This window comes from Rosa chinensis, chromosome 5 (genome assembly GCF_002994745.2).
Source record: "Rosa chinensis cultivar Old Blush chromosome 5, RchiOBHm-V2, whole genome shotgun sequence".
Taxonomy (NCBI): domain Eukaryota; kingdom Viridiplantae; phylum Streptophyta; class Magnoliopsida; order Rosales; family Rosaceae; genus Rosa; species Rosa chinensis.
The window spans coordinates 22,296,451-22,318,570 of NC_037092.1; the positions used below are offsets into that span (position 1 = coordinate 22,296,451).

The 22,120-nt window shown below is 38.3% G+C and overlaps 5 protein-coding genes across 5 annotated transcripts; 3 read left to right on the forward strand and 2 right to left on the reverse strand.

Moving 5' to 3' along the window:
- Window positions 1–2,198: 2,198 nt before the first annotated feature.
- Window positions 2,199–4,468, forward strand: LOC112203441. The gene is made up of 2 exons (XM_024344407.1): window positions 2,199–2,350; window positions 4,165–4,468. The coding sequence occupies exons 1-2, from the start codon at window positions 2,199–2,201 to the stop codon at window positions 4,466–4,468; spliced, it is 456 nt and encodes a 151-aa protein (XP_024200175.1).
- Window positions 4,469–12,202: 7,734 nt separating this feature from the next.
- Window positions 12,203–13,159, reverse strand: LOC112203442. The gene has a single exon (XM_024344409.1). The coding sequence runs from the start codon at window positions 13,157–13,159 to the stop codon at window positions 12,203–12,205; it is 957 nt and encodes a 318-aa protein (XP_024200177.1).
- A 21-nt stretch (window positions 13,160–13,180) lies between these two features.
- Window positions 13,181–13,570, reverse strand: LOC112203443. The gene has a single exon (XM_024344410.1). It carries the CDS (start codon window positions 13,568–13,570, stop codon window positions 13,181–13,183), a length of 390 nt encoding a protein of 129 aa, XP_024200178.1.
- A 752-nt stretch (window positions 13,571–14,322) lies between these two features.
- Window positions 14,323–17,430, forward strand: LOC112164774 (F-box/LRR-repeat protein At4g14103). The gene is made up of 4 exons (XM_024301079.2): window positions 14,323–14,482; window positions 15,004–15,911; window positions 16,516–16,647; window positions 16,735–17,430. The coding sequence occupies exons 2-4, from the start codon at window positions 15,009–15,011 to the stop codon at window positions 17,137–17,139; spliced, it is 1,440 nt and encodes a 479-aa protein (XP_024156847.1). The 5' UTR covers window positions 14,323–14,482; window positions 15,004–15,008; the 3' UTR covers window positions 17,140–17,430.
- Window positions 17,431–18,834: 1,404 nt separating this feature from the next.
- Window positions 18,835–20,465, forward strand: LOC112203444 (F-box/FBD/LRR-repeat protein At5g56420). Its single transcript, XM_040505765.1, has 4 exons — window positions 18,835–19,386; window positions 19,559–19,723; window positions 19,952–20,024; window positions 20,143–20,465. The coding sequence occupies exons 1-4, from the start codon at window positions 18,835–18,837 to the stop codon at window positions 20,463–20,465; spliced, it is 1,113 nt and encodes a 370-aa protein (XP_040361699.1).
- The last annotated feature ends 1,655 nt before the right edge of the window (window positions 20,466–22,120 follow it).

Here is a 22,120-nt window from a genome sequence, read left to right on the forward strand (position 1 = left end):
GCATTTTTATAATTTTCTTATTCTAAAAAAAAAAAAACAGAAAACTTATACGGGGTATTTATCTTTCCTATCCAGAATACACCTTCAAAGCGATTCGGGAGGATCCGACCGTTGGATTGTCGTATAATTTTGTGAGGATGATTCTAAAGGGGATCCGGGACGATCCAACCGTTGGATCTTTGTATAATTTTGTGAGGATGATCCTAAGGGCGATCCGTGAGTACCCGGCCGACCTTAGAAGCTCTTAAAGGGTACTTTTCTTCCTTGCCATGTGTTTGGTTCCAAACAAAATTGATCGAAATAGGAATAAAAGAGGCAATACCTACCCATGGCCTTTTTGTTCCTTGACTTTGATAAAATGCATGCATGTTTTTTCGGCGATAGGTAGAAGTGTTTATGGTACGCAAATATATTGTTTTTACTATCGGTTCTGTTTGTTCCGTCTAACAAAACAAGTAGCGGTTTACTTTGGAGAAATGTATGTTCATCTGCTACCAAAGTTCAAACTGTTCCTGCAATTTGACTGTGTCTTTAGCATCAGGGAGAAACGAAACCGAAGACAAAGCGTCAACAGAGAGTTCCAGATAGGGTCAGTGGATTACCAGAACATGATAGGATTAGTGGATTACCAGATGCGCTTCTTTGTCACATACTTTCTTTCTATTTGACGCGAAAATCCTGTAGGGGTGCAAACTATCTCTTTTGAATGCGCGAGCGTGCCAGCACCGTGGGGTGCAGTCGTCGGGGCGTCCCTTGACCTGACTTCTTCTCAAACGATGTGGACGAGGAGAGCACCAACCTCGTCACAAGGTTCTTTTCTATGCATTTCGGAAAATGACTTTTTGCCTTACTGGTAAGGGCTTTGGTTGTGGTCTCTTTGCGTTCACCGAATCGATACTTAACGTTGTAGGTTAAGCAGAGCAATCACTGGGAAGTCTGGAGAAGCACGGGTTTTGCTAAAGCGTGACTTTAGCTTCGCTGGGTTGCGAGGGCGTTACCCTTGCTTCGCTGGTTGTATCGGTGGCAGTAGTACTGGCAGTCGGCTCTCGAGGAGACTAGGACTGGAAGTACGGTCGCCGGGTTGATCTGGAGATGCTGACAGTCGGCTCGCGAGGAGACTAGGACTGGAGGGCGGTCACCGGGGTTCAATGAGGTTGGAAGTTTGCTCCGGGGAGGCTTTGTAATCGCTGGGATTAGTTGAGTTCAGAGAGGTCTTTTTCTGTATCGTTTTCAGCCTCTATATATAGGCTACTGCAGATTCACCTTCCTAAGAGGAATGAAATACTATATTTTAGGCCACAGTTATTGGCCTTGAATCAAATCAAAACTCTTAATAGTTTTGATAACTATCGTATAGATACTCTGTACATGGCTGGAATATAGGCAGAGGTTAATTGCCTTCGCGAGCATTCCGTAGCTTAGTGGCACACGCAATTAAACTCTTGGATATGCATATATCTTTTATTCATGCAATTAAGGATGCTGCCTCCCTTAATTAATCCTCCATGCATGTATATATGTGTGAAATAGCCACGTATTGGCCTTGATTCATGCAGCTTGTATGTATATATTCCTCAGTTGGCCCACCACCTAGCAATCATATATACTCTTTGATTATTGCAATTAAGGTGGTTGACTCCTTCTCAAACTGTTCACGTCCATTGCATATTCCTTAATTGCACATATATTGGTACTTAACGCAAGATCTTTTGTCAAATATGCTCTGTCCTCGTAGCCAAGTAAACCACCATTAATTATCAAATATCTTGATAATTACTAGTAAATCAATAAGATCACGATTTGTCTTAAGATTACTTGATCTCCAAGTAGGCTTTATTTAGCCTCTAAACAATATATTCCGAACTTATCGCAAATAAATAGCTTGGACCACGGATATTGGCCCGGATTTCTTCGAGTCCCCCTTATTGGGAAAAAATGTAATTTTGGGTTCAAACACTTTCCTTCAAACAATCTATGCTGTGAGGACCAGTGTTCTGTTTACAAGATGGAAGTATATATGGAAGTCTGTTCCTAATTTGGACTTCAACAGTGGCCCTTTTCGTGAATCTGCTAAATTGAAGACGGTTGGTGATCATGTACTTTTCTTTCGTAACTCATCAAACATTCAAAGATTTCGTCTTAATTGGAATTATAATGGTATCGATCAGTCTTGTATTTATGGTTGGATCCACACTGCCATGAAGCGTAATGTTGTTGAACTCGATCTTTTTGTTAATAGTAGACTTCATTGCCATTTTTTTGAGTTGCCCAAAAGCATCTTCATGTGCAAGACACTCATGATTCTGAAGCTGAGATCAAACTTCACTGCCAATAATATTCCTGCATCAGGGTGTTTCCCAAATCTCAAGTTTCTCCATGTTACAGTTGCAGTGCCCTGAGTCTAGGCGAAGCAGGCCCAGGCCTAGGGCCTCAAATTTTTAAGGGCCTAAAAAAAAAAAAAAGTGCCTCAGATTTTTAGGGGCCTAAAAAGACAAAAATTTATAGAGGCCTGCAGATAAAAAAAATAAAAAATAAAAAATAAGGAGGAGAAGAAGGGAGAAGTTGACACTCCCTCCATCGCCCCAGACGCCGCCGCCATCACCGAGACTTGGAGCACTCCGGCACTCCCGAGTCTGATCCAAGCTCCAGCAACCCTGATATCTCTCTCCCTCTCCAACTCTCCGAGTCTCCGTCTTCTTCTGCTCCTCGGCGACTGGCGACTGGCAACTGGCAACTGGCGACTACTCGGTTGGCTTCTCGCGACCTCGCCTCCTCTTCTCATCATCTGGGTGACTAGGTAAGCATCAGAGCATGAGCATCATATGATTCATTTCGTATATTGGGAATCCATCATATCGTATATTGATCTAATTGATCATTTGATCTTGTGACTTGTTGAGTTGTTGGTAATGGTATAGACAATAGACCGTAGCCACTAGCCAGTAGCCTTGATTCCTTGAATTGTTCAAATGGGTTGATTTCGGATTTCCATTTTCCAGTTGATGTTGAAATGTTGAAATATTGAATCTTGAATTGAATGAATTCTTGGTTATTGCTTATTCCCTCTGGATGTTGGAGCTTTAGTCTATGGTGAAGGACAATGTGATATTGAAGGTTGTTGTAGTAAGCATTACACTGGCTTGGAGTTCTTGGTCTGCATATCCTTTCATGAGTTCAGCAGTCAACCCCAAGTTCAGCAGTCAACCCCAGGAGAAAAGATCTAGCACTTTACCCAGTTTTCTTACTGTATGTATATGTTGGTTTTGGGGCCTCAAATTTTTTTTTTCGCCTTGAGCCTCCGAACTCACAGGGCCGGCCCTGTGTTGATCATTATATTTGTACTGACTCAATGGTTAAGCTCTTCTCTAGCTGCCCGGTACTTGAAGATTTGACTATAGACGGTCACCTTACATGGAGTGTTTCTGTTTTAGAAATTGCTGCCCCTGCACTGAAGACACTAAGCATATGTTGTAATATTTGGTATCCTGGTGGTCAGTACAACTATTCGATTAATTGCCCAAAGCTTGAGAAGTTTGTTCTAAAGGGGAATGTTTTGGCAAACTTTTATTTGGGCCAAGCAGAATCCCTAGTTAAAGCCAATATTGAGCTACTTTGCCATTTTTCGAAGAAAGAATCTGGCTTTTCCCTAGTTACAGCGCTTTTGGCTGGAGTATCCAATGTTAATTTTTTATGTTTTTCCGCTCATTGTTTTGAGGTATGTTTGGTCTGATTATATATACTCCATTTCCTTCTACTTACAACTCCTATTTATCTATATATTCTTTCTCCTCCAAAATAGTGTCTGACTGTGACTAAAACCATATATTTTGCATCATATAATAATTTGAGTTTAAAAATGTTGCATAAGTTATCTATAAATGTTCAATAATATGTGTTTGATCAATATTCAATACTATGTTTTCATGAAGGTTGGTTCTCTACCTGCTTTTGGTAATTTGAGCAAATTGAGGTTGGTGCTTTACAAATGCTTTCCCTGGGAATTGCTAACAGAGTTACTTAGCAGATCACCTCATCTGCAGTATCTTGTCTTAGAACATAGTGTAAGATGTATTTCTATTGTGATACGTGTGACCAATTAACGTTAGGTTTTCATTGATTCTGGATCGTTCCATTGACTATTTTGATTTTTGATCGGGACACTAGTTGTAATAAAAAAGACTCCAAGTATGGAGCAGACTCAGAACCTTATGAAGGCCCGAAGCCGCGATGGCGTGCACCAGAGCTTGTGCCTAGTTGTTTAGAATCAAACCTCGAGACTATCTACATTGAGGGATTCAAGGGGCAGCTGAATACAATGGAAGTGGCTAAATATTTCTTAAGGAACTATGAAGTTTTGAAGAAGTTGACGCTTTCTTCAGATCCTTTGTGTGAAGAAATGCAGGCCTTACACAAAAAGCTTTTAATGGTTCCAAAGGTTTCGAAGGCTTGTGTAGTTAATTTTGTCTAAGGTGAAGCTTTTGGTTTTGAAAAGACTATTTTCTGAAGTGTTGCATTTCTGTGTTTGAGACTGATTCTCACAATTGTAAAAGCATTTTTTTGTGAGTGAAGATGAATCCACACTTGTTTTGATGTAGGACAAGAATGGACCCAGTTTAGCCTAAAAACCATAAAAGTAAAGAAGCGGCGTAAAATCAAGAAAAGTGATTGGAAAATAGGTAACTCACGCGTAATCAGGTTACTAGCTGCTGGAATATTCAAGAAGATTTGGTTTTGGACTTTTCGGGTTTCTCGTGCGAAAAGTCAGGTTTTGATTTTGAATCAGATTTGACTAACTTTTGGCCAGAATGTCTGTTTGAGACGCATGATACCTTTCCAGAATGGGAACGACGAGATCTTCAAGACTCACTTTAGTGAGCCCTATCAGATTTAGGCCAAAATGTATCGTCTTAATTATCTGATTCGTGATTTAATATTTTAAGGCTAGTTTTACATTCTTTTTATTTTAGGTTTTCTAGTTTATTTTGGATTTGTTTTGTTTTAATCCGTGAGCTTTAGGGTTTCATTGTTAGTCGCCCTAGGATTTCTTTCCCATATATAAGCAACTTTAAACGGCTGCAGAACTATCTTATCATCTTTTATCAATAAAATTGAGATTATTCTCTTTTATCTCTGGTGGACTCCAGAATCCTTTGCTTAGGTTTATTGCTAGTAAACCTAGATATCAATCCGACTGCATCAAGTGGTATCAGAGCAGGTCTTCCCTGTCTCTTTTATTTACCTTGGTAGCAATGGGTGAAGTTACAAAATCAGATATCGAAGCTTTCACGGCAGCGTTTACCGCTGCCATCAACTCCATGAACAATCAGATTGGAGAAATTCGTGGATTGTTGGGAGAGAGGAACAATAACAACAACAACAACAACAATCGGAATAGAGGCAGGGAAGGAGGCCAGCGGGCTAGAGCTCCATGTGGTGGTGGAGGTGATATTAATTATGATTCCGAGGTTCTCATAACCAAGGCTGATATTCCTTACTTTTCTGGTCACATGAGTGCAGAGGATTTTCTGGATTGGCAGGTTGAAGTGGATAGATTCTTTGAGACCATGGAGGTTCCAAAACACAAGCAGGCTAAGATGGTTTCTCAGAAGCTAAAGAAAGATGCTGCTTATTGGTGGGATCAGTTGCAAAGCTCTCGTCAAAGGCAAGAAAAAGAGCGTGTTCGAACATGGAGGAAGATGAAAGGTCTTCTTAACGAAAAATTTTTGCCTAGAGATTTTTCGATCAAGAATTACCCTCCCAAGGTTTTTGAGAAGAAGTTAAAGTCCAAAGAATTTTCTTTGCCCGTTGAGATTAATAGTTTATTAGTTTATCTGAAGAAAAGCCAGAAAATTTTCTGATGGAAGAAACTCCACAAGAAATCATCCATCATGATCAAGAAGATGTTAAAGATGAAATTGCTCATGAAGACATGGTTATTTGTAATGGTGAAGTCTTGGATCCTGAAATAAATCATTCAGAACCCGATGTCATTCAAGAATGCAACCTTGAGAGCCAAGAAGAATCTACTACGGTTGCCTATGAAAGCGAAAATGCATATGACAGACTCATCTATGGTGTTGGGTTCATGATTGTGCCATCAGAATATGCAGAAGATCTGGCCAATAATCTACAGGTTCAATTGTCTAATTTTTTCTTAAGTCTTTTGTCTACCTATTCTTGTCCTTTATTCAAGAGGAACTCGAGGGCGAGTTCTTTCATAGTGGAGGAGAATGATGTAGGACAAGAATGGACCCAGTTTAGCCGAAAAACCATAAAAGTAAAGAAGCGGCGTAGAATCAAGAAAAGTGATTGGAAAATAGGTAACTCACGCGTAATCAGGTTACTAGTCGCTGGAATATTCAAGAAGATTTGGTTTTGGACTTTTCGGGTTTCTCGTGCGAAAAGTCAGGTTTTGATTTTGAATCAGATTTGACTAACTTTTGGCCAGAATGTCTGTTTGAGACGCATGATACCTTTCCAGAATGGGAACGACGAGATCTTCAAGACTCACTTTAGTGAGCCCTATCAGATTTAGGCCAAAATGTATCGTCTTAATTATCCGATTCGTGATTTAATATTTTAAGGCTAGTTTTACATTCTTTTTATTTTAGGTTTTCTAGTTTATTTGGGATTTGTTTTGTTTTAATCCGTGGGCTTTAGGGTTTCATTGTTAGTCGCCCTAGGATTTCATTGAAAGGAACATGAATGAAAGAGAGGAAGCCCAATTAATGTCAGATGGTAAATTCTCGATTAATTAGAGATTGATATCTCTCTTGCTCTCTTCCTTATCATGTGGGGATTGAATCGTGGATCTAATGCTTTGATTGAATGTATGTTCCTCTTGAAATGTTGTCTATTGATATGGATTTTAAGTTTCTCCATGTAATGATTTTCTACTTAAATGATGCCTATTGATATGAATTTCCTACTCAGATACTGCATATTCTGCTCTTTAGTCTATTCTGCTCCTTAGTCCTTTCGATCAGCACCAAACATGAGTCATGTATTAAAATAGCATAAGCCAGGCTAGAGGAGTCCAAGACTCTAATAGAAATTAAGGTGGGCAATGATAGTCCTGTGAAACAAACATGACATAAAGAGTCTCCATAAAACAGGGAGACAGTCTCCATAAAGCAGGGAGATAAAAAAGGAAAACTATCCTCCTATGTAATAGATGCCGAATGAGACAAATGAATGCATAATGATATTGACAGCTCTGCTATGCTTTCCAACACCATCTTTGCCTGACGTCATGTTTTGCATTGTAGCAAATGAATGCCTCTGCCATGAGTGTGGGTGTGTGACCAAAAGAACTTAGAACTAAAGGGAAAAAACCCCTGCATCGACCACTTCCTAACTGATCAAACCTATGAGCATTTGCAGTCGACAAAGGAAGAGCCAATTCCCACAAGGCGAGGTTAAGATGATGACTCGGTTTTACAACAGCATTTGCCAAGAAGTTTGTGTAACGTCCCGAACCTGAATTCACCGGTTTACTAGTCATTTGGACGGTAAATGACCTTTACCTTAACTTTTACTTTCGGTTTAGTACTTTTAGTGGCCCTAAAAGTTGACTTTTTGTTTGGGTCAAAATTTGAGAAAACGTTCTTCATGAAAGTTGTAGGGGACGTTAAACCGAGAGCGTGGATATGTGGTACGTAAAAATCGGAGCTCGTATGTGGAAGTTATAAGAGAAAATGTGAAAATTACTGTTCATGGTAAGTAGTATAAATTTGAAAAAGTTACTGTGGCCGGTAAGTTTTCTTTTTTTCTCTTTTCTCTCTTTCTCCCGCGTTTTTCTTCCTCTCCTCGGCTCTCTCTGCAACTCCGGCCATCTCCCTCTTCCGGCCACCTGGGAGCGAACAACCAGCACCGGTCGACTCCTCTACCCCTACCCAACCTCCCCACGGCGGTAACTCACGGCGACTTGGCCGGAAAATGACGCATCGGGTCGTTAATGTTTCACTGTAGCAGAAGTGGTCAACGCCGATATCTTCCGTTTCCGGCCACCAAACCGGCGTCGAAGGTTCGGTTTTTGGCAAGGATCATTTTGCCCCTAGCCTCAAGCCACGATTTGCAACGTGGAGGAAGAATCGAAGGTTTGAATTTCTTGGCACTGTTCACATTTCGGGTATAATCTTCACCTTAATTGTTGAGGTAGTTCTAGGCATATTCTGGCTTTGTTGTAGTTGAGAGAAACGTTGGGCTAGATGAGTAGGTGGTGCTGCCTGAATTTGGTGGTCATCGGAGGTGGTTGCCGGTGGCGCGTGGGGCCCACGCGCTGCCACTGTTGGTGGCGCGTGGAGGCGTGTAGGGCAGTGTTTTAATTCCGGTTTTTAGCCCATTAAATCCTATAAATTGTGTAGAGCTTGTATGTGAAGTTTGGTAATTTTTGGAGAAACTTGGAATTAATTAGGAATTTTGAAGTTTAGGGTTTCGATTATCGAATTGCGAGAATCCGACCGTCGGATATCTCTCGGTTCTGCCTTGAAACCTTTAAATTAACGAATTGGTATTAGTGGTATAATTTGGGCTAAATCCGAGGAGAATGGGAGATGTAATTATGAGGAATTGATTTTAGGAATCGTATTAAATTATTGAAAAATTATTCACGGAATATAATTGTGTACAGGACGACGTACCGAGCTATTGCTCGATGACGGAACACGAATGCGTGATCGTCGGAATAGTACTGTGAGTGGACTTTTATTTTTAAATATTGATGCATGCATTTATTTTCTTAAATAATGCTCTAGTTTTAATCATATTACTTATTGAGCAAATGATTTGATTTTCGGAAATTCGATCTCGGTTTATCTCGTGGATTTGCTCTCGATAATGAGTTTCAAAGGTTGATTATGATTTATAATATTATTTGACAAATTGCTTATTTCCGAGGTAATTTTCCAGAATTATGTATATTTTTAATTGCCGATTTAATTCCTGGAAGATTCTCGAGATGAGTTTCGATGGAGTTGGATTTTCTCATTTATTTATTGACTTTCGGTTTTGGCATCGGGAATGCCTAATTAAGGATTTTGGATTTGGTTGGTTTCTTGGAGATTTTGAGAGATTTTTGGAAATGGGATTTGTTTATACTAATTTCCGGTTTCGGTTACGGATTTGAGAATATTTTGGGCGTGTGGGACACGCCGTTGATTTATTCCTATTTCTCACTTATCCATTTTGAGATTGAGAGTAATCTTGGCGTGCGGGGTCACGTCGTTGAATACATGGTTTCTATCTTGTGAGAAATGTGGGGAAGCTACATGGATTTACTGGTTTTCGATGATTTTTCCTCACCATACGCGGGTTATGTGATTCGGTCTCCTCCTCACTGACTTTGTGTTGGTGAGTGGCAATTGAGGTAGCTTGTTCTCCTCCTCACCTACTTTGTGTTGGTGAGTGGCAGTAGAGGTGATTTATTCTCCTCCTCACGTGGGTGGCAGTCGAGGTTATTTGGTCTCCTCCTCGCACAATCTATGTGTGAGTGGAAGTTGAGGTTATTAGTTCTCCTCCTTGCACAATCTATGTGTGAGTGGCAGTTGAGGGTAGGTAAAGCCTGGGAGGCTCCATTTCTCGTATGGTGATATCTCTTCCTAATATCCTTTTGTTGTTGTTCTTGACTAGCGGGGCCTAGTCTGATTTCCGTGTAACCAGCGGGGCTGGTCTTATTCTGTTGAGTATCGGAGTTTCCATCCTTCCTTTCAGTTGTTTGGGATTAGCGGGGCTAGTCAGTTTTCTTGAGCGGAACTCCTTTTTTTTCGTTTCCCTAAATCAGTGCATGCATCGGGAGATTTTTTTTATAAATTAAATGTGGGAAAGTATAAAATCTCTTTTGTTTAAAATTGCTTATTTTTGTCCACTCACACTAACATGTTTTTCAATTACTTTCCCCTGGGCCATTCGGTTTCAAATGCCTAGTTTGCAGGCGAATTAGTGAGGTCGGGCGTACACGGAGTTGAGGCATAGTCAACAGCATGGCTTCCGCGTTTGCCTTTGAGTTAGGTTGTCCTTATTTACCTTTCTGTTAGAATTGCCCTGATTACCTACGGGATTTATGTTTTTCAAGTTGAGGTTTGTGTTTTGTGAATTGGAGATTGATGTTGAGTTGGGGAGCAGGGTGGCTCCAGAAGTATAAGGATGATTTGATTTAGAAGTGTAAATGCTTTCTACAGGTTTTGGGTAGCCCATTTTAGGGGAAGTTCCGCCAAATTTTTGGTAGAATTTCTTATAAGGTGGGCCCCGCATGGCCACTTCGGATTTCAGGGTGAAATCCGGGGTGGGTCCTGTCAGTTTGCGTCTCTAAAAACATGCTTGAAGTTAACTTGATGGAACTACCGAGCTAGCCAAATGATATCTTGAACAAGAAACTTTATCCTCCAAGCACTTGAATTATCCCCTTAATGCAACCCATCAATAATTTTGGATCACTTTCCACTTGAATGCAAGAAGCCGCGCACCAAACCTTAAGCCCTTTTGGCTAAAAAATGGACTCCAACAAGGGAAGGTCCAAAGAGCTAGAGGTGGAGAGGTGGGTGGAGAGAGCTACATATAGCTCTATGGGTGGCCCTTTAGCCCTTGGTGGGGCCCACGGAAAATCAGCCCAATATTGCTATGTGTGATGCTATACTTTAATCCAATGGCTTACAATTAATGAATATAATTATACACATGAGAGCAACTAGCCGTTGGCTAGCCATTTGGCTGCATAATTTTTTTTTTTTTTTAGTATATATGTAATCCAAATAAAACGGTAACATTTGTGTTACCAAGAAAAAAAACGGTAACATTTATGTTACCAAAAAAAAAAAACGGTAACAAAACGGTAACTTTTTTCCTACTTTACCTATATATACATATATTCACTTGTTCATAATTTCTCACACTTTCTACCCTCTCCAACACCACTTCTACTTATTTGAAGCATGTCCACTCCTTCTCTCAAAGGTGTGAATTGGACAAGAAAAGAAGATGAAGTTCTTTGTGTTGCATATATGAAAGTATCCGAAAATTCTACGAAAGGTAATGGCCAAAAGGGAGATGGCATTTGGAAACAAGTGGAGAGAAAATTAATTGATGGCTTCAATGGCAATCCTCTAAATGCAAGATCGGATGAAAGTTGTAAGTCTCGATGGCAAAAATTTCTCTTTCCATACATGAATAAGTGGCATTCTTGTGTCACACGTTCCGAGAGAAGGCTTCATAGTGGAGCAAATCACATAGATCAAGTAAGATTCATATCATATATATTTTTTATGTATTGTACTTTAATATCATTTCATGAATTATTATTCTTATTTATTGTTGTTAAAAATTTTGTTATAGCAACACCTCGCCGAGGGTATGTTTAGGCAAGACATGAAAGGGAAATCGTTCAATTTTCATAGTTGCTACGATTTGTGCAAAGATTGGGTGACATTTGACACACCCTCGCAAGAACATTTTGGTCCACCCCCGGTGCAAAGAAACCACCCGGTGTCCTTGGAAGATGATGATGATCCTGTCGATAGAAGTTCAACACCAACTTCATCTAGGGATCCGATTCCTAAGCCGATGGGAAGAAATGCCGCAAGAAGAAAGCAAATCAATGACCAAGAAAAGGAGAAGAAAGCCTTTGAAGATAAGTTATTAGCTCGCATGGATCGATTGGCGGAAGATAATGCGAAGGCGGAAGAGGCAAAAGCAATAAGGGAGAAGATGAAGGAAGATCGACGAGAGAGAGATAGAGAAGAAGCTATTTTAATGATGCAAACCGTTAATTTTACTCCAAAGAGCAAGGCTTATTTTGATGGGAAAAAGAGAGAAGCACTTGAAAAGCTAAGCGCACGGGAATTGTTTCCGAATACCAGCTCAACATCGAATGACTATCATCCACAAATGCCATTCGATGAAGACGAATACCGTTAATATAAACTAGTTTCTTTCAAGTGCATTTTTTTTTTAATTTATTCATTTTGTATCATGTTAATGAAGTTTATGTAATATTTTATTTATGAAATAAATGCTGAAAGTAAAGTAGAATTAAAGTACACTTTTATTCATTACAATTGAAACCAAAAAGCCACACAATAAAAGTTAAAGCAAATAAAAACAAGTCACCCATTAATAAAAAATAGATAAAAAAAACTAAGACCCGAGCATTATAAGATGACAATGAATTGTCAATTATTATTAGGATGACAATGTAATTGTCATACCCCTAGCCTTGTCTTCCTTGTCCTCTTCTTGACCAAACATGTTTGACAAGATCTTTTCGCAGATTACTATTTCCAATTTGAGAGCGTACCCTTCGGTAACGAGACATGTATTCGACCATTGTAATTTGCCCGGTTCTTGGATCAAGAGGTAAGTTTGGGCCATCATATATTCTTGCTCGAGCTCTCCTTGACCTATTTGGGTTTGGTTCATCATCATCAGACTCATCATTATAGTAGTTATCTCGCTCATCCTCCACAATCATGTTATGAAGTATTATGCAAGCCAACATGATTGTTGATAATGAATCCTTATCCCAACCTCTTGCAGGTTGCCTAATTATTGCAAATCGTGCTTGTAGAATTCCAAATGCCCTTTCAACATCCTTGCGGTACGCCTCCTGTTTTGTGGAAAAATACTCCTCCTGTTCATTCTCAGGTTGTCTAATAGATTGCACCAGCGTCGCCCATTTAGGGTAAATACCATCAGCAAGGTAGTACCCAAACTCATAAGGAGTCCCGTTCATATAGTAGTTAAGATGTGGTGACTGACCTGCTGTGACAGCATCAAACAAAGGGGAGCGTCCGAGAACAGTGAGGTCATTTTGAGCTCCCGGAATTCCAAAGAAAGCATGCCAGATCCAGGTGTCGGGACCTGCCACAGCTTCGAGAACAATGGTTGGCTTTTTTGATTTGCCTCTAAAGCTACCCTGCCATCCCACTGGACAATTCTTCCACTGCCAATGCATACAGTCAAGCGAACCTATCATTCCAGGAAACCCTCGTCGCTCGGCTCTTTGTAGGAGCATATCTAGATCCTCTGTTGTAGGAGCCCGAAGGTAGCGTTCTTGATAAATGGTGACAATGGTACCGCAAAATCGACTAAGATTCTCAATGGCTGTTGATTCCGGCATACGGAAGGATTCATCTAAGGAATCAGCACAGCATGCAGTGGCTAGCATCCGGAGTGCGCATGTCAATTTCTAGTGAGGTGAGAATCCTGGACTCCCAGCACAATCTTGTGACTGCCTAAAGTATGGATACGCCGTCTGGACATGCTCTAACATGCGGAGGAACACTTCACGCCTCATCCTGTAACGTCGTCTAAAAGTTTCGGCAGGATACACAGGGTCATCTACGAAGTAATCATTTAACAATTTTTCATTAGCTACCTCACGTGATCGATGACGGGTAGCGCGGCCTGGAACAGAACCACCCCATTGAGGTTGTTGTTGAAGTGGGTTAGTAGCCAACCAGCTAGCTGCTTCTGCCATAACTTGTGTTGTATTTCTTCGCCTCTGTGCATTATATTCTTCATCTTCCTCATCTTCACGTTGCCTCTCATTCCACTGAGAAAACCAGTTCGAATTCATTGCAAAATGTAATGAAAAGTTAGAAAATGAACAAACAATTAGAGAGGAGATAGAGGAAGTAGTGAGATCTGAAACCACTCTTTTTATTGAGGTTTGAAGCTGAAGATAGAACCGCCACGTATGCATAAAATCTAATCGGAAATCTAGAGAGTTGATCACAACACGACACGTGGCATTCAAAAATCCTATCGGTAAATTTGATAAGACTCTGTAATAATTAATCTTGCCATGTCGATATTTTATCTAATCGGGAATCTACCTATTTGCTTCCGAAGTGGCACGTGGCACTTAAAAAACTTATCAGAAAATGTTATCAACAATACCACATAAATACTTCATCCAAATATACACCATAAAAATTAATTTTTTCCTCATAAATTAATTTTAGTCTAAATTAAAATATTATTAAAATAAAATAAAATCATAAAAATTAATAAACATAATGTAAAATCATAAAATACTTGATAGGGCTAAAATTTGGCCCTCCCTTACTGGAGATGGTTTACTTGTTTATGAATAAAGAATAATATTTCTGGGGGTTAAATTATAACCCTGGCCCCAATAGCCCTCCCTTACTGGAGATGGCCTAATACCTTCTTAAAGAGCCAACCCTTCAGCCACAGAAGCTTTTCCCACATTTTTAGCAGATGCCCAAGGGAATTCATCTCAATTGAGAGAGTTGATCATCAGAGAAAAATAAGAGGCAAACTTAAATCTAGGCACCATCCCCACAGGCCCAAATCTAAAAGCCCAAAACAAACAATGAAAGTTTCATTGGGGAAAGCGCCGAAGGCTCTTCTTGTCTTCCTCCTAAACAAAGGGTTCTCTCTCCTCCAGTTCTTTTCTTAGCAGCCGAGCTGATCACACCCTACTGTTCACTGACACTATTATTTTTCTGGGTGACCTCACAAGGTACTTTTCTTCCTTATACTTTGTTTATTTACCATGAACATTGAGCAAAATAGGAACATATATTGCAGTTCTCTCCCTTGTGTTCCTAAAGAAAATGCATGAATTTTTTTTTTTTTTTTGTTGGTAGATAATGGTTTTCAATTTAACCAGTTTAAAACATGCAGTATTTACCTTTTCTATTGTTTAGTTGTTTACCTCCGAAGAATATATGATTTCGATTTCTAGAGAAAATATAGTTTCTGTATCAGTTCAGGGTTCAGCAAATATACACGTTTTAATTCCGGTTTTGTCTGTTTCCTTTGTCAAAAACTGTTCTTGAGTAGTATGGTGCCCTTTCTTCATTTGGAAAATTTGGAATTGAAAATTCAAGACAAATTACGTTTAGTTTTCGAGCAGCTCCCTTTTCCTTGAATTGTATGTTCATCTGTTACAATTTAATTTTAATTTTACATATCAAAGCTTAGAGCTACCAAGCTTACAACTGTGCTTGCAATTTGACCATGTATGTGTTTGAGCATCAGGACAAATGAATTCGAAATCAAAGCGTCAGTTGAGTGTTCCAGATAGGATCAGTGGGTTACCAGATGCACTTCTTTGGCACATACTTTCGTTTGTTGAAACACTAGATGCTGTGAGGACCTGTGTTCTGTCTACAAGATGGAAGAACATATGGGCGTCTGTTCCCACCTTAGATTTTGACCAGACAAGTTTTCATGACCCTGATAAATTTTGGGCATTTGTTGATTATGTACTTCTATTCCGTCACTCATTGAATATCAAAAAATTTCGGATTTATATGAAGGGCAAGGATGTGGACCACTCTCGTATTAATGCTTGGATCAACACTGCCATTAGGCGCAATGTTGTTGAACTTGATCTCTTAGCTGGGCATCCATTTCTATCCAAGCTTGTTGAGTTGCCTAAAAGCCTCTTCATGTGTAAAACACTGGTAATCTTGAGGTTGAGATCACAATTTATTACCAATATTCCTGCATCAGGGTGCTTCCCGAGTCTGAAGTTCCTCCATGTTACATTTTATTCAAATGTTATTGAATCAATGCGTGAGCTTTTCTCCAACTGTCCAATACTTGAAGATTTGACTGTGGATGGTCTTCTTCTATACGGTGTTTCCTTGAATTTAAACATTTCTGTCCCTGCACTGAAGACGTTAAGAATATGGTTTGATAAAGATGGTGATGATAATGGTGCCAGCAGCTATTTTATTAATTGCCCAAAGCTTGAAAATCTTGATGTGATAGAGGAGTTTTCATCAACATATTGTTGGGGGAAAGCAAAATCCCTAGTCAAAGCCAGTATTTGTCTACCTCAGCATTGTTCAAATCGACAGCCTAGTTTTTACCGTGTGAAATCACTTTTGGCAGGAATATCCAGTGTTACAGATTTATGTCTTTCAGCTCATTGTTTTGAGGTAAGTGTAGAGAGTTTGGTAGGGAAGATTATAGGATACATATTCTTTGGAAAAATAGAGTGGAGGGCTTTACATGTGTGCAACAATCATTCTCATGATCCAATCCCTTTGGAGATGGAGGGAGTAATGGAACGAAATAAATCAACTTGTATATTTTCTCTAATTTGAGTGCTGTTGTTGTGTGATGTCTCTATTACTTTGTTCTGTTGCCTTTGCTATCACTTCTCGATGTCTTTTTTCTTTTCTTTTTTTCAGTAGATTTCTTATCCACTATGCTGTACATTCTCCCCGTAATAAAATTCTGTTTCCTATAAAAAAAAAAATTTTAAATCAGCTAGTAACTTGTGACCAATTCTTGGTTTGGAAGGGTAAAGCTGAATCTATATGAATGTAATTAACTCGGAAGATTCTTTATTCACTGATACATACAAAACAGAAAGGAGTCATAGACTTCATGAGGGAAAGATAACTCTTCTATCTCCCCATTTTGTACTCTTTTACCCTCTTCTATTCATCTTGTCATATATTATGATTTGAGATTATGCATAAGCATATCTTTGATTTTTACATGATCTTCTGTTTGTTTCTTCATATTTCACAAAAGGTTGGTTCTCTGCCTGCTTATGAAAATTTGAGACGGTTGAAGCTGGTGATTCAAGATTGCTTTTGCTGGGAGTTGCTTACAAAGTTACTCAAAAGATCACCTATCCTGGAGTCTCTTGTCTTAGAATGTGAAGTGAGATGTATTTCTAATTGTGCTATATGATACTATAATGCAGTTCTTCACGATTATCATTTGACTCATCTTTGATATAATTGGTAGGTCGGCGGTTGTCCTCAGGAAGACTCTGATAATGACGAAGGGTCAGTGTATGAAGAAGACTCCGAGAGTGAAGAGGGCTCTGAGCATGAAGAGGGTTCAGAGAATGAAAAAAGGTCAGATCATGAAGAAGGCTCAGTGAATGAACAAGGGTCAGAGCATCAATGGAATCCTCCAGATTGTGTGCCTAAATGTTGTTTGTTACACCTCAAGATTGTCTCCATAAGGGGATTCATGGGAGAACGTGATGAGTTGGAAGTGGCAAAGTACTTGCTGAAGTATGGTCAAGTTTTGAATAAGATGACTATATCTATGGATCATCTTGATGTTAATGAAAAAGAGAAGATTTACAAGGAGTTTTTAATGGTTCCAAGGGGTTCAAGAACTAGTATAGTTGAATTTATCTAGGATGCATTTTAATGTCTTGAAGGAATTTTTGTTGTGTGCACTTGTAGCTTTCAAGGTATTAAAACCACACTCTGTTCGCAGAATGAATCTAGTCTACCTGAACGCTTTTCATATCGTATTTTCTTATCAAGTCTCTAGTTTCTCAAATCTATGGGGATTGGATATTTGGTGTCCTGTTATAATTTCTATGGCGCGGAAGAGATGAAAAAGTACATCTGCACTCTTGCCATGTTCATCCCTATGACTCTTGCCGTGTTCATCCCTATGAATTGAATGGAGATAAAAGAACACAAATAAAAGCTGAACTATCAATTTTGCTTGTTAAGAATATTACTTCTCTGTATTCATGATCCGCTGTTAACTTGAACAGGCCTGGTTCTGGTTTTCATGTTTTGCTGTTCCATCTCGTGTATTGTGAAGAATACCTGTGTAATTGTCATGATGAGCGGGGTAACTGCTTGATCATAAGTCATTACCTACGGTAATGTTCAGATTTTGAAATGTAGTCCGACTTGTCCAAGGCTCACAGTTTCATTCTGTCATTCATAAGGTTAGATGAAGACATTGCTGCCGATCGAGTGTAAAAGAATTTGGTAACCACACTAATTCATATTTCGTCAATTTACTTGGGTTTCTTACGTTAAGTTTTTGTTAATATAAAGAGTATTATGTCACCTTGAATGACAATTTCACAGAGAGCACTAAAATTTATGGCTAAACATGAAATTAAATTACAGTTGAGAGTCCGGTTCTTCTATTCTATTACACTGCGCTTTTTTCCTTTGGCACCAAAGTAAAAACACAGCGGTTATAGTGGGGTTAAAGATAAGTACCAAAAAAAATAAGAGGTAAAAAGGCAGAAAACTTTGGAATATTAACCCAGTGCCCTGGAGGACTCTCATTCGCCGGATGTTCGGTGTTACAGTCGCATAGACACGTGTAAGCGCTGCAGTTTGGACTATAAAGCTCGCTCTTCTTCTACTTCACAATTTCACTTAATTTTCAGATGATCAGAGCTGTCATGGTTCTCTAACACTCGGTCTTTGAGTTCTTCTGGGTCACATTAATCAGGTTCTTTTCTTCCTTTTGTTTTGAGTTCCTTAGCATGCAGCCATGCATCTATGTATTTGATTGCCAAAAAAAAAACTGTGCAAAACGATGAAGGAATCGGAAATTCAAGTTGAATTCTTTTTCATCATTATGTATGAAATCGTAATCTTAGTGTTTGTAACATTGATGAACTGTTGCAGAGAGAATAATGTCTAGATATGTGAAGATAAATTTGGTGAGATTGATGTTGTTTTTACATTTTGTGATTATGGAGCGGTCTTGCAATTAATTTTTGGGCGTTTTATATTTTTCGGACGAGTATATAACTATATATATGTATTTAATTTCCTGTGCTTCATTAGCATTTTTTTTTTGTACCTATCAGACTGTAAATTAAGCGTTCCTTTAAATTTGGTGATGCATCAGACCTTAAATGGATAGTTCTTGCAAATAACTTTTGGGCGCTTTTTACTGTTCAAACGAGTATAATGTATTTATTTTTCCTGTACTTCACTGCTTCCAGCTTCTATGTAGCTGAAGTAAAACGAGTGTTTATCTCTGAACTTTTCATGGAGTTGAAATCTTCGAGTTTGTAAGTTGGGACTTGACAATGTTTTTTCCTTTTTATAAACCGTCAGGGTACAAATGGATTTGGATTCTAAGAGGCAAGCAATAGCTGAAGATAGGATCAGTGCATTACCAGATGCAATTCTATGTCACATACTTTCCTACTTTGAACCGGAATATAGAAAATGTGCTGTCCGAACCTGCATTTTGTCCAAAAGGTGGAAGAACATATGGCCTTATGTTCTCAATCTCTACTTAAACTATGAAGATTTCTCCTCCTCTGCTGATTTTATAGCGTTTGTTGACCGTGCACTTCTCATTCGTGACTCATTATCCATTCAAAAGTTTCATCTTCATTGCAACAGTTGTCAAGCTGAGGATTTCCCACGCATTGATAGTTGGATTCGCAGTGCCATCAGGTGTAAGGTTATAGAACTATATCTTTCTGTTGATTCAGATAGAGAAGATATGTTTGAGTTGCCTGAAAGCCTTTTGACTTGCGAAACACTCATGGTTTGGAAGCTCTGGTCAAATTACATTATCAAAATTCCTAAAGCAGGGTGTTACCCAAGTCTCAAGTCTTTAGATGTTGAGTTTATGCATCCTAGTCTCTTCAATCCAGATAATGATGTGATGGATTTTTCTCAGTTCCCTGCCCTTGACTTTGAGGATCAATGGATATCTTGGAATCAAAAGTTTTAATTTCATCATTTCTGTGCCTGAATTGAAGACGTTAAGGATAAGTCTCTCCCAGGAAAATGGTCGTTATAATGTACACAATTTTTATATTAATGCCCCACAGCTTGAAAGGCTTGATGTCCAGGAGGACTTTTTGTCAAATTATGTCTTCGTGAATACAACATCCCTAGTGGAGGCCAATATTCATTCCTCTGTGAAACGTGCAAGAAAGTTTCTGGCTGGAATTTCCAGTGTTAAATGCCTGACTATTTCATCTTCTTTCTCTATGGTAAGTATACAACTATATACTAGTTCTACTTGTTTCTTGGAATATATATATAAGGTTGGGAGGAAAGGATTGCAGAATGTAAAGAAACTGGTGATTGGAAGAGAAAAAAATAATGCTATATTCTTCCAACTATATACTACCACCTTTCTGTTCATTTTTCCATCATGATTGGAATAGTGTAATACTATTGATATTCTTATGTTTGATTAATACTTTACTTTTATGAAGGCTTGTTCTGCGGCTGCTTTTGATAATTTGCGTGAGTTGAAGGTGGTTCTTGAGATGGACTATTTTAAGTGGAGTTTGCTGACCAAGGTGCTGGGGAAATTATCTAATCTAGAGTCCCTTGTGGTGGAACATGAGAGATATGAGACCCCCCTGCCATCATGGAGATTCTGAATTGGTGATTGAACTTGAAGAGTGTAAAAAAGCTAAAGAAGTTTTTGCAGACGTACTGCGTTGGAGTCCACCAGAGTTTGTGCCGAACTGTTTGCTGTCACACCTCAAGACCATCTGCATAAAGGGGTTCAAGGGAAAGGGATTCTTTGGATATCAAGATGAGAAGGAAGTGGTTAAGTACTTGTTAAAGAATGGCCAAGTTTTGCAGAGGATGGCTATTTATTCTCCTGGTCTTTCTAGGAGTGCAGAAGAGGCGTTGCATGAGGAATTTTCAACTCTCGAAAGGGATTCAAACACTTGTCAAATTGAGCTCGTCACAGAGATTGCTTGTTGGTGTCCGTGATGAAGCCATACTGTTAACAAAGTTGTAAGATGCAATGTAAACAATGATGGTTGTTTAAAGATGTTTATCGGAGCTGAATCTGTTTGTTTATTGCGAATATTCTGCTTTAGTGCCCTTATATCTGGAAGAGATTTGTACATGCTGAAGTATATCTGTTGGCTTCATTTCCCAAATTAGTTAAAATTATGGAAGAAGTCTGGAAGCTGAAAATTCCAAAAATGATTGAATTGGAATCGGAACACTTATTTCCGATGGTATCTGGCCGACTTTGAACACCTATCAAAGATAATAAATACTGAGGTTTGAGCCCATAGTGCCGAAACAGTTATATATAGTTTATATTGCATGAGACCTAACATCAATACTAGTCTCACACTCATGCGATGCACGTGTTATGAATGAATGAAAGAAGAATATAGAAGTTTTCTTATTGAGGTTTTTTATTGGAACCTTCAAATTTACTCACTTGACCTCCTATGTTTTTTACACCTCTTATCAAATTTTCTAATATTAAATTTACTCACTAAACCTCACTGAATTTTCTCAAATAACATCACTCATATAATTTACAAACAAACTATTATCTTTAAAATAAATAAAAACTTGGTTAATTCAATGAATTAGTTACTCTATAAATCTTAATTACTTATCCATTCCTTAATCAAAAAAATGTTCAATAAAAAAAATTAAACACAAGGTATTGAGTTTTAAAAATTAATTTCTAATCAACAAGAAAATAACATGAACTATTTTGTGGTTTTTTTAAAAACTTTTTTTTTCTATTTTAGCTCTGCAAAAAAAAAATGAAGATTAATCATTTTTTCTTAACGTTTATTTTATGTACCTCATGATTAATTATTTAAATATTTATTTTAAAAAATTGCTAGCCCATTTTTATTTATTTTGTAAATATAATGGATAGACTTAGATTTTGGTCATAATATGATTTGTTTTGTTTTCCCTCACCAATACACGTTCAACATGTATATCATATATTTTTATGTCACATAATCATAGTTTTAACTCTTATTAAATATATATGAATGTTTTAATGAGTATGTAGTGAAATTGGAAAATTAAAATAGATAAGAAAAATAATAAAGAATGTAATATAATATTATTGAATTGGAAAGTCTAGAGAAAATCAACATAATATTTTGTTGGTATAATTATTGTCCTTAATAGTCATTTTATATTAGGTTATATATGTCATTTAATAATTTATAATATAGTGAGGTCAAGTGAGTAGATTTGGAGGTCCCAATAGCAACACTATTTCTTATTGGGTCTTTCTAAATGTACCCAGCAAATTTCTAAGTATACCCAGCAAAATATTTATTTTTAATCATCTTTCTTTATATCTAAATAAACTCATCAATTGTTCCTAAATTACCCTCATAAGATATACCCAGCAAAGAACAACCTCTTATCGAACACGTCTTTCTACTCGTCGATTTCGGCTATTCAATATTCAATTCTACTCATCGATGGGATGGTGAGTAGTGCACTTACGGCGTTGGTGGTGGCGGTGACTTGTAGTGGTAATGAGGAGAAGCAGGTGGTGGAGGAGAGGAGTAAGGTAGTTTGCCGACGTTTACGAAGCGAAAGCCACTACTACCACTAGAAGACTCAAAACATTTTCCCATTCTTTAATT